This window comes from Poromitra crassiceps (genome assembly GCF_964638095.1).
Source record: "Poromitra crassiceps genome assembly, chromosome: 6".
NCBI classification, from domain to species: domain Eukaryota; kingdom Metazoa; phylum Chordata; class Actinopteri; order Beryciformes; family Melamphaidae; genus Poromitra; species Poromitra crassiceps.
This window is the reverse complement of record NC_139627.1, coordinates 21,705,379-21,718,426: the sequence shown is the minus strand read 5'-3', so window position 1 is coordinate 21,718,426 and position 13,048 is coordinate 21,705,379. Positions and strand designations below refer to the sequence as shown.

General features: G+C 40.1%; 1 protein-coding gene across 1 annotated transcript in view; it reads right to left on the bottom strand.

The window, feature by feature from the left end:
• map2 (microtubule-associated protein 2) overlaps positions 1-13,048 on the bottom strand; it is a gene marked incomplete at both ends in the record, with an annotated part of 68,233 nt that overhangs the window by 35,677 nt on the left and 19,508 nt on the right. Inside the window, 3 exons of the mRNA XM_083638159.1 lie at positions 696-1,007; positions 9,279-9,494; positions 12,407-12,481. Coding sequence (XP_083494285.1) covers positions 696-1,007; positions 9,279-9,494; positions 12,407-12,481 — 603 coding nt within the window. The remainder of the gene's footprint in view (positions 1-695; positions 1,008-9,278; positions 9,495-12,406; positions 12,482-13,048) is intronic.

Here is a 13,048-nt window from a genome sequence, read left to right as displayed (position 1 = left end):
CAACAATGGCTTCCATATGTCATAACATTATTTAACAAATATTATCACAAATACAGAACATTAAGTGTTGAATGATGTGGAAATGCCATATGCACATTGTCACATGCAAAATATGAATAAAAAACAAACGTGAATTGGCATTTTGCAGAGAAAATAATACATTTGAAGAGGCGTGGTTCTAACATTACAGCAATACTACAATGACCATGACACAGCCAAGATGAAATCTCACAGAAAATTCCATACATTAAATAACCATGATTATGTGTGCATGTTGTGCATTATGTAATGATTTATGGATATAATTTGAATGTCTTGCACTGGCATTCCGGCACTAAGCAATGTGTACACATAATGAGACACCGTAGCCGGTGAGAAAAAGCATTGTTATGTTTAGCAACACTTCACTTCATCACACAAATACGAAACGGCCGGCCCCGAAACCGCAGCAAGAAACTGAAAACGCAAGCGCAAAAGGAGTGTACAACGAAAACCAGGGAAAGTTCAAAGAATGTGACTCTTTTCACCAACAAGCCTGTGTTGCCTTGCAGCCTCAGCCAAGCACACGGAGGATTATTCGCCATTCCACCTTACTTATAATGCCTTATGTGTTATATGCTTAAGGGTTCCTTTAACACGTGTACAGTAGACAATGCAGTTACATGCAGGCAGGGAGAGCAGAGGGCAGGACACACCTTTTTCAGGGCTCTCCTCACCCTCTGCCTCCTCCTCCTCCTCCTCCTCATTCTCCTTGGGACTTTCTGGGCCAGCACTAGCTGCCGGGGCCCACTCCAAGGCCGGAGCCTGGGCCTCGCCTAGGGCCTCTGCCTGCTCTAAGGGCTCAGCTGGGGGGCTCTCCAGCTCGGGCTCGTCCCCGCTCCACTGCTGCTCGTCAAGAGCTGCCTCGGACTCTGCTGCCTCTGCACTCTCCTCCTCCTCCTCCTCCTCCTCCTCTTCCACCTCCATCTCCTCCACGTAGTCGGCTGTAAGAGCCTCGATGGTCTCTTCTTCTCAAAAACAGGGGTGAGAGGTGGACACATCAAGACTACGGCAACACAGACTTGTGTTATGTGGGAACACAATTTATGGTGGGACACTTTCAGCTCTGGGAAAACATGGTTTAAATGTTTGCTGTTGACAGATATAAATACATCACAAATGTATGCTGTGTGTGAGTGGTCTTTGAGACTGTTATGTTTTGTTTGCTGGTCTTTGATTGCTTGTCTTGATGTAGGCCTACAGTATATGTGGGGAATATTTTCACATTATGTTGGTTCTAGTCATGCATGATAATCTTTTCTTCTTCTTCTTATTTCACAGCAACTACACTGTTTCTTATGGATATTTATTATTAAGAATAACTTAAAACATATACTGCATAACCATTCCCACTTCTCTCTTTCTCATACACACCATGCCCACACAACTCAGATCAAGCTCTCAGAGCATTACTATTCAGTAACTTTTTTCACCAAGGCAAAATGTCAACATTTGAATCATAAAGCAACATTCAGGATGACTGAGATTAGGGACAATCTAAACATAGATGAAGCACTAACACTTTTTGTCCTAACGTGATGCTACTGTAGAAAGGCTTCTGTTTGGAGCACCTCTGAAATCCTTGATCCTTTGGAAACAGCAGCAGAACTGCATTGCAGTACAGCAAAGAGCAGTATGCTGCTGATCCTTGACAGAGCGGGGTTTGGATTGTAACTGTATAATAACGCATGTGGTTAGGCATTGGCAACTCTGCCCTTCAGCTGCCATGTTGTTAAGTGTAAAAGGGCTGAAGCTACATATGGCATAGCCATTACTGCAACAATTTGTCTAACAACGATATTTGTAGAAAATGTAGAAATTGAATGAGAGCAATTGCCACTGAGGGGTTAACTTGACATACCATTTACTTCCTACTTCCAATTTTGGCAACATACATAAAAATGACATTATATTTGCACGAATACAGTCTAATAAATGTCAATGGTATGACTCATGTCAGTAGTACTAGCTACCTTGGCACCACACACTCACGTTAGAGATGCGGTGGTGGGAAGGTGGAATGGTTGAAGTGTGTCATGGCTCTGCTTTGTGAGAGAGGAGAGGGCGGAATGAAGTTGTCACCTGCTGCTGGAGCTGCCCAGGTAGATGGTTTCTACTCTGATATAGTGTTGGGAGTGGGACACAACATAAATGATGCTATAGTCTACTAGTGGAAGTGGAAATAAGGTCCAAGGTTCCCTCTACATATTTGGGTAATCAATATTACAGGAAAGAGTGTGCTTAGTATTTAGAGCATAGAAGTGTGGATGGTCGTGAATGGCAGGTGTGTTTGTTCAAGTGTGCGTGTGGAGCTGAAAGTCTTCCTTGGTTCCACAGTGAGTATAAGAGTAGTTTAGGGCGGATGTGGAGGGGTCGTGATGGTAGGGTTTTAATAAGGGGTGGAGCAGTCTTGGGGTGTGATGGCAGTGGCACCAGAACACAACCAGAACCAGAAGGCAGTGGTACCAGAACACAATGCTGGGAGATGATCGGCACAGAGGAGCATGTGCATGGAGGTCATCATTCATGCAGAGCAATCATCTCTGTGATATTCATTAAAGCCATTTGGACCTCAAGCCAATCAACCCTGTCTTAATAACTTTCTAATGTCTATATGCATCCCAGTACATAACTTTCTAATGTCTATATGCATCCCAGCACACAACTTTCTAATGTCTATATGCATCCCAGTACAGAACTTTCTAATGTCTATATGCATCCCAGTACATAACTTTCTAATGTCTATATGCATCCCAGTACACAACTTTCTAATGTCTATATGCATCCCAGCACACAACTTTCTAATGTCTATATGCATCCCAGCACACAACTTTCTAATGTCTATATGCATCCCAGCACACAACTTTCTAATGTCTATATGCATCCCAGCACACAACTTTCCAATGTCTATATGCATCCCAGTACATAACTTTCTAATGTCTATATGCATCCCAGTACATAACTTTCTAATGTCTATATGCATCCCAGTACACAACTTTCTAATGTCTATATGCATCCCAGCACACAACTTTCTAATGTCTATATGCATCCCAGCACACAACTTTCTAATGTCTATATGCATCCCAGCACACAACTTTCTAATGTCTATATGCATCCCAGCACACAACTTTCTAATGTCTATATGCATCCCAGCACACAACTTTCTAATGTCTATATGCATCCCAGCACACAACTTTCTAATGTCTATATGCATCCCAGTACACAACTTTCTAATGGCTATATGCATCCCAGTACACAACTTTCCAATGTCTATATGCATCCCAGTACATAACTTTCTAATGTCTATATGCATCCCAGTACATAACTTTCTAATGTCTATATGCATCCCAGTACATAACTTTCTAATGTCTATATGCATCCCAGCACACAACTTTCTAATGTCTATATGCATCCCAGCACACAACTTTCTAATGTCTATATGCATCCCAGCACACAACTTTCTAATGTCTATATGCATCCCAGTACACAACTTTCTAATGTCTATATGCATCCCAGTACACAACTTTCTAATGTCTATATGCATCCCAGTACATAACTTTCCAATGTCTATATGCATCCCAGTACATAACTTTCTAATGTCTATATGCATCCCAGTACATAACTTTCTAATGTCTATATGCATCCCAGTACACAACTTTCTAATGTCTATATGCATCCCAGTACACAACTTTCTAATGTCTATATGCATCCCAGCACACAACTTTCTAATGTCTATATGCATCCCAGTACATAACTTTCTAATGTCTATATGCATCCCAGTACACAACTTTCTAATGTCTATATGCATCCCAGTACACAACTTTCTAATGTCTATATGCATCCCAGTACATAACTTTCCAATGTCTATATGCATCCCAGTACATAACTTTCTAATGTCTATATGCATCCCAGTACATAACTTTCTAATGTCTATATGCATCCCAGCACACAACTTTCTAATGTCTATATGCATCCCAGCACACAACTTTCTAATGTCTATATGCATCCCAGCACACAACTTTCTAATGTCTATATGCATCCCAGCACACAACTTTCTAATGTCTATATGCATCCCAGCACACAACTTTCTAATGTCTATATGCATCCCAGTACACAACTTTCTAATGGCTATATGCATCCCAGTACACAACTTTCCAATGTCTATATGCATCCCAGTACATAACTTTCTAATGTCTATATGCATCCCAGTACATAACTTTCTAATGTCTATATGCATCCCAGTACATAACTTTCTAATGTCTATATGCATCCCAGCACACAACTTTCTAATGTCTATATGCATCCCAGTACACAACTTTCTAATGTCTATATGCATCCCAGTACATAACTTTCCAATGTCTATATGCATCCCAGTACATAACTTTCTAATGTCTATATGCATCCCAGCACACAACTTTCTAATGTCTATATGCATCCCAGCACACAACTTTCTAATGTCTATATGCATCCCAGCACACAACTTTCTAATGTCTATATGCATCCCAGTACACAACTTTCTAATGTCTATATGCATCCCAGTACATAACTTTCTAATGTCTATATGCATCCCAGTACATAACTTTCTAATGTCTATATGCATCCCAGTACATAACTTTCTAATGTCTATATGCATCCCAGTACACAACTTTCTAATGTCTATATGCATCCCAGTACATAACTTTCTAATGTCTATATGCATCCCAGTACATAACTTTCTAATGTCTATATGCATCCCAGTACATAACTTTCTAATGTCTATATGCATCCCAGTACATAACTTTCTAATGTCTATATGCATCCCAGTACATAACTTTCTAATGTCTATATGCATCCCAGTACATAACTTTCTAATGTCTATATGCATCCCAGTACATAACTTTCTAATGTCTATATGCATCCCAGTACATAACTTTCTAATGTCTATATGCATCCCAGTACATAACTTTCTAATGTCTATATGCATCCCAGTACATAACTTTCTAATGTCTATATGCATCCCAGTACATAACTTTCTAATGTCTATATGCATCCCAGTACATAACTTTCTAATGTCTATATGCATCCCAGTACATAACTTTCTAATGTCTATATGCATCCCAGTACATAACTTTCTAATGTCTATATGCATCCCAGTACATAACTTTCTAATGTCTATATGCATCCCAGTACATAACTTTCTAATGTCTATATGCATCCCAGTACACAACTTTCTAATGTCTATATGCATCCCAGTACATAACTTTCTAATGTCTATATGCATCCCAGTACATAACTTTCTAATGTCTATATGCATCCCAGTACATAACTTTCTAATGTCTATATGCATCCCAGTACACAACTTTCTAATGTCTATATGCATCCCAGTACATAACTTTCTAATGTCTATATGCATCCCAGTACATAACTTTCTAATGTCTATATGCATCCCAGTACATAACTTTCTAATGTCTATATGCATCCCAGTACATAACTTTCTAATGTCTATATGCATCCCAGTACATAACTTTCTAATGTCTATATGCATCCCAGTACATAACTTTCTAATGTCTATATGCATCCCAGTACATAACTTTCTAATGTCTATATGCATCCCAGTACATAACTTTCTAATGTCTATATGCATCCCAGTACATAACTTTCTAATGTCTATATGCATCCCAGTACATAACTTTCCAATGTCTATATGCATCCCAGTACATAACTTTCTAATGTCTATATGCATCCCAGTACATAACTTTCTAATGTCTATATGCATCCCAGTACATAACTTTCTAATGTCTATATGCATCCCAGTACATAACTTTCTAATGTCTATATGCATCCCAGTACATAACTTTCTAATGTCTATATGCATCCCAGTACATAACTTTCTAATGTCTATATGCATCCCAGTACACAACTTTCTAATGTCTATATGCATCCCAGTACATAACTTTCTAATGTCTATATGCATCCCAGTACATAACTTTCTAATGTCTATATGCATCCCAGTACATAACTTTCTAATGTCTATATGCATCCCAGTACATAACTTTCCAATGTCTATATGCATCCCAGTACATAACTTTCCAATGTCTATATGCATCCCAGTACTTAACTTTCTAATGTCTATATGCATCCCAGCACACAACTTTCTAATGTCTATATGCATCCCAGTACATAACTTTCTAATGTCTATATGCATCCCAGTACATAACTTTCTAATGTCTATATGCATCCCAGTACATAACTTTCTAATGTCTATATGCATCCCAGTACATAACTTTCCAATGTCTATATGCATCCCAGTACATAACTTTCCAATGTCTATATGCATCCCAGTACACAACTTTCTAATGTCTATATGCATCCCAGTACATAACTTTCTAATGTCTATATGCATCCCAGTACATAACTTTCCAATGTCTATATGCATCCCAGTACATAACTTTCCAATGTCTATATGCATCCCAGTACATAACTTTCTAATGTCTATATGCATCCCAGTACATAACTTTCTAATGTCTATATGCATCCCAGTACATAACTTTCTAATGTCTATATGCATCCCAGTACATAACTTTCTAATGTCTATATGCATCCCAGCACACAACTTTCCAATGTCTATATGCATCCCAGTACATAACTTTCCAATGTCTATATGCATCCCAGTACATAACTTTCTAATGTCTATATGCATCCCAGTACATAACTTTCTAATGTCTATATGCATCCCAGTACATAACTTTCTAATGTCTATATGCATCCCAGTACATAACTTTCTAATGTCTATATGCATCCCAGTACATAACTTTCTAATGTCTATATGCATCCCAGTACATAACTTTCCAATGTCTATATGCATCCCAGTACATAACTTTCCAATGTCTATATGCATCCCAGTACACAACTTTCTAATGTCTATATGCATCCCAGTACATAACTTTCTAATGTCTATATGCATCCCAGTACATAACTTTCCAATGTCTATATGCATCCCAGTACATAACTTTCCAATGTCTATATGCATCCCAGTACATAACTTTCTAATGTCTATATGCATCCCAGTACATAACTTTCTAATGTCTATATGCATCCCAGTACATAACTTTCTAATGTCTATATGCATCCCAGTACATAACTTTCTAATGTCTATATGCATCCCAGTACATAACTTTCTAATGTCTATATGCATCCCAGCACACAACTTTCCAATGTCTATATGCATCCCAGTACATAACTTTCCAATGTCTATATGCATCCCAGTACATAACTTTCTAATGTCTATATGCATCCCAGTACATAACTTTCTAATGTCTATATGCATCCCAGTACATAACTTTCCAATGTCTATATGCATCCCAGTACACAACTTTCTAATGTCTATATGCATCCCAGTACATAACTTTCTAATGTCTATATGCATCCCAGCACACAACTTTCTAATGTCTATATGCATCCCAGTACATAACTTTCTAATGTCTATATGCATCCCAGTACACAACTTTCTAATGTCTATATGCATCCCAGTACACAACTTTCTAATGTCTATATGCATCCCAGTACATAACTTTCTAATGTCTATATGCATCCCAGTACATAACTTTCTAATGTCTATATGCATCCCAGTACACAACTTTCTAATGTCTATATGCATCCCAGTACATAACTTTCTAATGTCTATATGCATCCCAGTACACAACTTTCTAATGTCTATATGCATCCCAGTACACAACTTTCTAATGTCTATATGCATCCCAGTACATAACTTTCTAATGTCTATATGCATCCCAGTACAGAACTTTCTAATGTCTATATGCATCCCAGTACACAACTTTCTAATGTCTATATGCATCCCAGCACACAACTTTCTAATGTCTATATGCATCCCAGCACACAACTTTCTAATGTCTATATGCATCCCAGCACACAACTTTCTAATGTCTATATGCATCCCAGCACACAACTTTCTAATGTCTATATGCATCCCAGCACACAACTTTCTAATGTCTATATGCATCCCAGCACACAACTTTCTAATGTCTATATGCATCCCAGTACACAACTTTCTAACGGCTATATGCATCCCAGTACACAACTTTCCAATGTCTATATGCATCCCAGTACATAACTTTCTAATGTCTATATGCATCCCAGTACATAACTTTCTAATGTCTATATGCATCCCAGTACACAACTTTCTAACGGCTATATGCATCCCAGTACACAACTTTCCAATGTCTATATGCATCCCAGTACATAACTTTCTAATGTCTATATGCATCCCAGTACATAACTTTCTAATGTCTATATGCATCCCAGTACACAACTTTCTAATGTATATATGCATCCCAGTACATAACTTTCTAATGTCTATATGCATCCCAGTACACAACTTTCTAATGTCTATATGCATCCCAGTACACAACTTTCTAATGTCTATATGCATCCCAGTACATAACTTTCTAATGTCTATATGCATCCCAGTACATAACTTTCTAATGTCTATATGCATCCCAGTACACAACTTTCTAATGTCTATATGCATCCCAGTACACAACTTTCTAATGTCTATATGCATCCCAGCACAGAGCTTTCTAATGTCTATATGCATGCCAGTACAGAACTTTCTAATGTCTATATGCATCCCAGTACACAACTTTCTAATGTCTATATGCATCCCAGTACACAACTTTCTAATGTCTATATGCATCCCAGTACACAACTTTTTAATGTCTATATGCATCCCAGTACATATCTTTCTAATGTCTATATGCATCCCAGTACACAACTTTTTAATGTCTATATGCATCCCAGTACATATCTTTCTAATGTCTATATGCATCCCAGTACAGAACTTTTCTTTCTAATGTCTATATGCATCCCTGTACAGAACTTGCAGAACTAGTCTGCTGTTTGTGTACAGAGTGAGTCAACATGAAACGTCGTCCTACTTTACAGATTACTGCTATGTGTTGGACTTAATAGGGTGTCAAACCACAGGCAGCAAATGGCTTTGGTTGAGATAAGGGAAAAAAGAAATATGACTGTCAAACAAACATGAAAATGCTCAGAACCTGAGCGAACGAACACCACAAGGACACAGAAGGACGGACGAAGAGACGGACGGACGGACGGACGGACGAAGGGAGGGAGGAGATCAAGTCACAGAAAAAGGGGTGGGGCTAAAAACGGAAAGGAGAGAGAGAGAGGAGGGAAGGGAGGGAGAACATGGCATAGAGGAACCATGCGCGGTTCACCTTCGATCTGTCTAAAGGCCACGGCCTGCCCCGCGGGGCGAGAGCCCGAGTGCGTCCACTCTGGGCTGAACAAGGGGTGATCATAGTACTCCTCGTCGGAGTGGTAGGGGTCGTCCTCGGGCACGGAAACTGAGATGGAGGGGGCGAGGAACTTGCACCTCTCCCGAGAATTTTGGAAGCGGCGGAGAGGGCCCACCTCCTCCTCATCCCCTATGTCTACAAACAAGACAGACACAAGGAGAAGAACTGCAGGGAAATCTGGGCACACAGACCAGAAGATAGACAGCGAAGATGGAGAAATCCCTGCAAAAATGTCCCTCTTAACAAGCTCAAACGATTTTAATCTAGTATTGAGTCTTAAAATCTCAAGACTCACTTACCTTTTCTTAAAGCAAGAAAAAAAGGATGATACCAATGGGATGAGATCATTTCACTTTTGTCCAAAGCAAATCAACTAATGTTTCAGGACCTGAAACACTGATGATGAAATTCTGGTATTTTGTTGAACCAAGCAACATTGTCTAAAAACTAGATCCTTATTTCAAGATATTACTTGTTTAAAAAAAAAGTCCCAAAACAGATGAGACGCCATTGGAAGCAAGTGGAATTATCTCCACCCATTGGCAAGAGTGTTTCTGTTGTTTTAAGAAAAATAGTATTTTAAGATTGAATATGAGACTAAATGAGTTAATTTGTTAAGATGGACTTTTTTGCAGTGAAGAAGAGAGAGCTGGAGGAGGGAAATTAACCAAAGAGAAGAAGAAAATTGTGACGAGGAGAGGAGAAACGTAAGAAAGAGGCTGATTGAGAGCGAGAGATACAGAACAGGCAACAAGACTGACATGGAGACTGACTAGCAACTGAAAGGTGACCAAGCTTGGAGGGGCCAGCCATACTCTGAGAGAAGCAATATGGAAATCCATATTCAAAATGAAAAGATATGGAAATCCATTTAAAACAGGAAACAGATACATTTTTCAAAATACTTGTTCAAAGATACTCCCATAACCCGTACTTAAATTAGGTATAAAATATTAATAAGAATAAAAATTTGGAACATGGCTGGGCCGCCTACAGGCTCTTCTTTAACATTTCAGGCACTGCAGACTGAACAGATATATAGACACAGGCCAAGCATAGTTTAGATTGGCGTTTTAGATCTGCAAACATTTCATAACTGCACTGGAGGCAGAAATACTCATACATTGGTAAATTAACTGGCAAACTTGAATAGAGTACCGCAGGGATGACGTATTTTTGTAGTCGGAAGGCGGAAGTCCCGGACTTCCTGGATCTTACGGGGAAAAGTCAATGGGGTTTTAGAACGGGGATTTCACTTAAATGCATAAAATAATAATAATAAAAAATAATTTGGGTTCAGCAGGATAATGTTCACGAACGTGAATCACTTTTATGCCTTTTTAAGTGTTTTCTAAAAAGTAGTAGTGAGTCTGCAAATAAATAGTCTTAAAATATATTGACATTTAGAACACTAACCCAAACCCAAACGCTAAGCTCAACCACACCCTTCCTGGTGCCTGAAGTCATTCTAATGTTAGAATGACTGGACAGTGTAAATTAAAAGTAGCAACATTGCCTACATTATTTGTGCAAAATGTAACTCACCCTCCATATCATGTAAAAAACATGAATGAGCATGGACACGCGCCAAAGCGTGCACTGTATACATCCTGCAAAATCACGTCCATCCAGGTGAAATACCGTGTTTTTAGGGAGTCCCAGTATAGCTAGTTTGAATTTGGGATGTCAGATAGGCTAACCAGCTAACCTAGATAAATTAGTAGCCTATGGCTAGACTGTATTTTTCTAGTCAGTAAAGACGGCTTCATAATATTAGTTACCTCATCTCTTGCTTTTTTCACTGGGCCTAGTCCACACTAATCCAGATACATTTGAAAACGCCGTTTTTGTGTCGAAAGTTTTCCATCCGCACAAATCCCCTGTCCACAGTGAACCACAAAAAAAACACCAACTTTCTGGCCCCAGCATTTTTAAAAGGTTGTTGTTTAGAGAGTGATCATTAAGAACGCAGTGCGTTAGCAAGTTGAAATGTTGAAAGTGGAAAAAAAGTAGTCACGGGAGAATTGTTCTTCTCTCAAGTTCTGCAAGTAGGTTTGGGGCGGCTCTCCAGCCACAACCACCATTCCTTGAGGCATTGAAACAAGATAGAGATCAGATAGATGGATCACATGGCAATCACGAAAAGTCCACACTACAACAGCAAGCCATCATTTCAAATTCATTTGAATTCAAGTGAATTCCAATTTGGGAGAGTGTTTTCAGAAAGCTCAGTATTTGGTGGTCGGTTTCAAATTTATCCAGACTAGTTTGGATAAGGCCTCGGTCTAATGTTACCTAGCCTGAAAAAACTGTGGTTCTTTGGCTCTGTCCACTGAGGTTTAACTCAACCAATGAAATGACTTCTGCCTCCACAGCAGATCCGCCTCTGAGAAACGTTTGTATAGCTAAAGCTCCAATCTGCAGGCATAGCCCAACACATACAGACAGACTGAGAGTGGCCGATGACAGGAAGACACAACACCATGATTAGACATTCAAAACCAAAGACACGAGGTCAACCAAAAAGACAAATTACTACACATGTGGGAATAACAAGAAGTTTGGGGGTGGGCAGTCATATTAGTGTGTGGAAAACAGCAAGGGGTGGAGGTTAGATAGGGGAATGGATGATGGACAGAGGGGGACGCTGGTTGATATAAGGGGGTCATGCAGGTGATCACTGAAGACTTCTTACATGGATACATGGTGTTAACGATGACAATTATGATGATGATGAGGAGGGATGAGGAGGGAGCAAGAGTTCAAAAGAAATGGATGTGTGAAAAATGGAAAACATGTTCCTGTTCTTGAAGGGGCATCAATGCGCGGGCTGTCCCTTGGAGGCGGGGCATATCCTGCGAGGGGGATTGAGTAAACCAGCCCACTCTAGCACCCCGAGGTGTCGGCCAATCACAAAACTCCAGATACTACAGTCATGGGAAAGAAATAAACTACACACACACACACACACACACACACACACACACATACTGTACACACAGATACACACGTTCTCCGCCCCCTCGGTCTCTTGCGAGGGACCCTACCTTGTTCCAGTGGGCCGAAGGGTTCTGCAGCAGGCGAGGGAGGAGGGGAGGGAGGCAGGTTGGCGGTGTCTTCAACTACAAAGAGAGAGAGGGGGGGGAGAGAGAGAGGAGAGAGTTTCTTCAAGCACTTCTGGGAATACTTTGTTCGGAATTTCATTGTTTTATTGAAACTAATTCAAAACCGGATACAAATGACCGGATACAGGCATCAGGCGGGCTCTAGAACGGATCTCAGACTGGATGTCTGTGGAGGCTGCTTTCTCTCCACAGAATCTGTGGAGGCTGCTTTCTCTCCACAGAATCTGTGGAGGCTGGTTTCTCTCCACAAAGTCTGGGGATGCTGCTTTCTCTCCACAGAGTCTGTGGAGGCTGGTTTCTCTCCACAAAGTCTGGGGATGCTGCTTTCTCTCCACAAAGTCTGGGGATGCTGCTTTCTCTCCACAGAATCTGTGGAGGCTGCTTTCTCTCCACAGAGTCTGTGGAGGCTGGTTTCTCTCCACAAAGTCTGGGGATGCTGCTTTCTCTCCACAGAGTCTGTGGAGGCTGGTTTCTCTCCACAGAGTCTGTGGAGGCTGGTTTCTCTCCACAGAATCTGTGGAGGCTGCTTTCTCTCCACAAAGTGTCTGTGGAGGCTGCTTTCTC